Raw genomic sequence first — 4,870 nt, 5'->3', positions numbered from 1 at the left:
CGGCATAACGGTGGAGAAAGTTAAAGAGTATGTGTATCTGGGGCAAAAGATCGGGTTAGGGAAAGACACGATGGAAAAGGAAATCGACAGACGCATACAACTGGGCTGGGCGGCCTTTGGAAAGTTGACAGAAAAATACCCCAAAGTTTGAAGACTCGAGTATATGACCAATGTGTTCTCCCAGTTATGACCTACGGTTGCGAGACGTGGACTCTTACTGTCGGGACCGTTCACCGCCTAAAAGTGGCTCAGAGGGCCATGGAACGCTCAATGCTTGGAGTCTCTCTGCGGGACAATATCAGAAACGACATACGCCAGCGCACAAAAGTCACTGATATAAGTGTGCGAATAGCGCGTCTGAAGTGGCAATGGGCGGGACATATCTGCCGCAGAGAAGATGACCCCGTACAGGAAAACGAAGTGTGGGTAAACCAGCTGCCAGATGGTCGGACGATATCAAAAATACGGCAGGGCCGACCTGGACCAGGATCGCCGCATTAAGATCGAAGTGGAAATCCATTGAAGAGGCATTAGTGATGAAAGAGACTTAGTCCTTTAAGGCCTATTAAACAGACTAGACTCATTTTTAAGGCCTTACGACTAGATTAGTCTTTTAACCCTTTAGTCTTTAGTCATAAGACTATAAATTGACGACTAATTTAGTCGTAGTCTTTAACCTTCTAACGTAAAAGGCTTAAAAGACTAAAAGGACTAAAGGACTAAAAGCGCCTTATAGCTTTTGGCTGGCCTGGCGTGTCACATAGAAAAATTTAGCGATGAAAGAGACTTAGTCTTTTAAGGCCTAATGAGAAGACTAGACAAATTTTTAAAGCCTTACGACTAGATTAGTCTTTTAACCCTTTAGTCTTTAGTCATAAGACTACAAACTGACGATTAATTTCAGTCGTAGTCGTAAGCTTATAACGTAAAAGGCTTAAAATACTTGAAACGTTTTGATAACTCATGAGTAAAATAAAATCGGAAAGCAGCAACATTGTTCTTTTTTAAATTACGATTGTTGTCTAGGCTTAAGTTTTTTTTTAATTAATGACACATTCTACATGACTAAACTTTTTAAATCGGCGGTAGATTTGATATTTTTAGTGCGGTAATATCTCTTTCTACCTGAGTGTAAACAAGTGTTTAGCTTGCGATTGATAGGAAGTTTTTGTAGTTAGGGCAGTAAATTACTGCTTTTAAGACCGATGTTTATTTTTCAATACAAAAATGAATAAAGATATAGAAGTAGAACCTGGTAGTCAAAGCATTTTAGCAAATTTTTGTGATAACACTCCAGAGCCAGAATCTCCAAATAAGACGACAAATAGTAAAACTTTATCATGGAAGTTACTTGACATTGGAGATAATATGGTGATTATGTTGCAAAAAATTTATTGGAGGGAGCCTCCAACTCCTTATGAAAGCGAAGGTTAGTTGAGTAATGTTTACCTGACTTTTATTGTTTATGCTAGTTTATCATAAGTATTAATAGACTATTTTTTTTTCGCAGATGAAGAAGTCAATAATATAACAATTGAAAATCCTAATGTCGATGAAAAACGTAATATAGTTGCAGCCAGGTTTCGTTATCTTCTAGAAAATGTGCCAGAACAAAATTTGTATAGTGTATTTCTAGAAACATCTGATGTAATAAAAAAATATGAGAATTAATTAATACATACTATTGTATACTATTGTAATGTTATTATTAAAGTCTTATTTTCCTTTATGTAACCTGTTCCTGTATGTTTCTACTAATAAGTACAACTAATAAACTAATTACGTACATAAATTTATAATACTGTCGTACAAATATTATGAATGTGATGTATAACCATTTTATGTGATTGGCTGAGGGTATTCTGTAAATAATTTACTAATAAAAGTGTCTTTGGTGCGGGTAGGTACGTTTACGAATTACGGTACGCCCCAATCGGCCAGCACAGATTCACTGCTCTTGCAATAAGTGATAAATAGCTCACATTTAATAAAGTGTTGTGGTTTTCCTATTTCGTGTAAATCTCGGAATAACAATTCTATGTCTAACATTATGAGTTCCACAAAAAGAAGCAGAAAGTCGTTAGTTTTAGAAATGTTTGATAAAAGTGACTCATTAGTGAAATGTAAATTGTGCGAAAAAACATTTTCAATTAAAACTTCACATTCTATGTTGAAAAATCATTACAAAAAACATGAAAATTGTGCTGATCCTGATCAACCTGCGCAGAAAAAGGCCAGGAACAAGTATTATGATAAGTTGGTGTTAAATTTTGTTGTTCAGGGCAATCATCCCTTTTCTATTGTTGACGAAAAGCATTTTGAGAAACTTATTAATGGACTAAATCCGTCTTATTCTGGTCTCAGTCGCACACAGTTACAATTGAACATACAAGATGTTTTTAAAGAAAAGCAAAATCAAATAGTGGAATGTTTAAAAACGATTCAAAATAAGATTGCGTTGACATTAGATTTTTGGACATCCGTGTCTAATAAGCCGTATTTGGTCGTCACCGCACATTTCATGTTGGAGTCAACATTATCTGCAATAATTTTGGAATTCGACTTATTACCGTATCCGCATAAAAGCGAAAACATCATGAACAAACTAATCGAAATTTTGGAAAATTATGGAATAGAAAATAAAATCACGTCAATTACAACGGACAACGAAGCTACTAATGTTAAATTGCTTCAGTTATTGACATTATTTCACAGTAATTACGAAAATGTCATTCACACGAGGTGTCTTGCACATATATTAAATTTGGTTGTGAAGAGGGGATTAAAGAAGATTGAGAAACCTATTTCTGATGTAGCAAAACTAGTAAAAGTAATAAATTTTTCGCCGAAAAGAAAGCAACTGTACTTCGAAACTTGCAAATTATTGGATGCTCCTCAATTGAGTCTTCTCCAGGAAATGTCTATACGATGGAACACAGTCTATTTGATGCTAGAGCGTGCATATACTATGAAGACGGTATTGGATCATATATGCAAGGAGAAAAAGGAATTCAAAGAGTATCTGATAGAAAACTGGGATGATATAAATAATTTGATGCGATTTCTTCAACCTTTCTATGATGCAACTCTGTTGCTTTCAAAATCTAAATACCCAAGTTTATTTTATGTTATTCCCATAGTGGACATCTTAAAGGAACAGGTTTCGAATCACACAGATAACGAGCTTTTTACAGATTGTGTTACAGCTATGAACGAAAAATTTGATGAATTTACACCACACTTGTGGACTGATTTCGCAAAATTTGCTGTATTATTAGACCCTCGTTTAAAGAATACTTATTTTTCTCAGCATGGAGACGAAGAAACGCTGTTGCGATTTAAAACATATTTTGACACCTATTATAAAGAAAATAATACGCAAGAGCAGATGACGGCAACAAACGCAACCAATCTAAGCGAATCAGGAAATGCACAGTCGCAAAGTTTTAATAACAACATTTTTTCATCTGTTTACAAGCATAAAAGTTTCAGAGCGCAAGATGAAATACAAAAATATTTATCGTTACCACTCGAGACAGAAGGCACAGAAGTTTTACTTTGGTGGTCAAACCAAAAATATCACTTGCCACGTCTAACACAAATGGCATATGATGTGTTATGCATTCCAGCATCAAGTGTTCCTAGTGAACAAGCTTTTTCGAAATCTGGAAATCTTATTACTAAAAAACGTAATCGATTAGGAAACAAAAGCATTAGGGCATCAATGTGCCTATCATCGTAGATGAATTTCCTATAATAGTTTTGTATAGACTAATTCAATCAAAACACACCAAATTCAACAAATTACTATGATTAAATAATTATGAATACATATTATGCTTTTTTTTTTTCAAGTCTATCTTTGTGGTTAGTAGGGCACAATAGATGATAGATCAGTCATATTCATGTATTATGTTAAGGCGCAAGTCCCTATTTAAAAACAGCTTCAGTCGTTTTAGTCTTTTAGTTTTTGAAAACAACTCGAGTCGTTCAAGTTGCTAAGTCTTTTAATACAACGACTGAGTCTTAATAATAAAAATTCGAACCTTTAGTATTTATTTTAGAGTCCAGTCCTGTAAGGTGGAGACTAGTCTTTTTAATAGGATTTAAAAGACTTAGTCTCTTTCATCGCTCGCGCCGCGCGAGTCCTTTCAAAAACAACTTTAGTCGTTTAAGTCTTTTAGTTTTTTGAAAATGACTATAGTCGTTTAAGTTGATAAGTTTTTTAATACAACGACTAAGTCTTATAACTTAAAACTCGAACCTTTAGCCTTTATTTTGTAGTCGAGTCTTTTAAGATGAAGACTAGTCTTCTTAAAAGGACTAAAAAGACTTAGTTTCTTTCATCACTAAGAGGCATACGTTCAGCAGTGGACAAAAATATGCTGAGAAGAAGAAGAAGAAGATGGAACCAAACTTACCCAACGTCCCAACCAAACTTACCCAACGTCCCAACCAAACTTACCCAACGTCCCAACCAAACTTACTCAACGTCCCTTGGTTCTTCCGGCATCGAAACTTGGAGAAGTAGGTAACGTCAGTTATAAACCGAATGCGACTTGGTCATGTATGTATCCCTGTCTTCCTCCATAAACTGCAAATAAGAGATACTTCTATCTGTGAATGTGGCCTGGATGAAGGTCATCTTAATCATATAATGTTCAACTGCCCCAAACTTGGGGTCCATCTTCGTGACATAATTCCGACTAACACTACATATATACATACATATGATCACGTCTATATCCCTTGCGGGGTAGACAGAGCCAACAGTCTTGAAAAGACTGAATGGCCACGTTCAGCTATTTGGCTTAATGATAGAACAGAGATTCAAATAGTGACAGGTTGCTAGCCCATCGCCTAAAAGAGG

General features: G+C 35.4%; 1 protein-coding gene across 1 annotated transcript; it reads left to right on the top strand.

The window, feature by feature from the left end:
• The first annotated feature begins 545 nt into the window (after nt 1-545).
• LOC132904264 (uncharacterized) lies at nt 546-1,817 on the top strand. The gene is made up of 2 exons (XM_060954191.1): nt 546-1,429; nt 1,511-1,817. The coding sequence occupies exons 1-2, from the start codon at nt 1,228-1,230 to the stop codon at nt 1,669-1,671; spliced, it is 363 nt and encodes a 120-aa protein (XP_060810174.1). The 5' UTR covers nt 546-1,227; the 3' UTR covers nt 1,672-1,817.
• Nucleotides 1,818-4,870: the final 3,053 nt, after the last annotated feature.

The sequence above is a fragment of the Amyelois transitella genome, chromosome W, assembly GCF_032362555.1.
Source record: "Amyelois transitella isolate CPQ chromosome W, ilAmyTran1.1, whole genome shotgun sequence".
Lineage (NCBI taxonomy): Eukaryota > Metazoa > Arthropoda > Insecta > Lepidoptera > Pyralidae > Amyelois > Amyelois transitella.
Note: the sequence above shows the minus strand (reverse complement) of the source record. Positions and strands in the feature narration are given on the sequence as shown.

Coding starts and splice junctions, on each gene's coding strand:
- LOC132904264 (XM_060954191.1), top strand. CDS start 1,228: ATGAATAAAGATATAGAAGTAGAACCTGGTAGTCAAAGCATTTTAGCA. Junction 1,430..1,510: donor AACTCCTTATGAAAGCGAAG/GTTAGTTGAGTA, acceptor TTTTTTTCGCAG/ATGAAGAAGTCAATAATATA.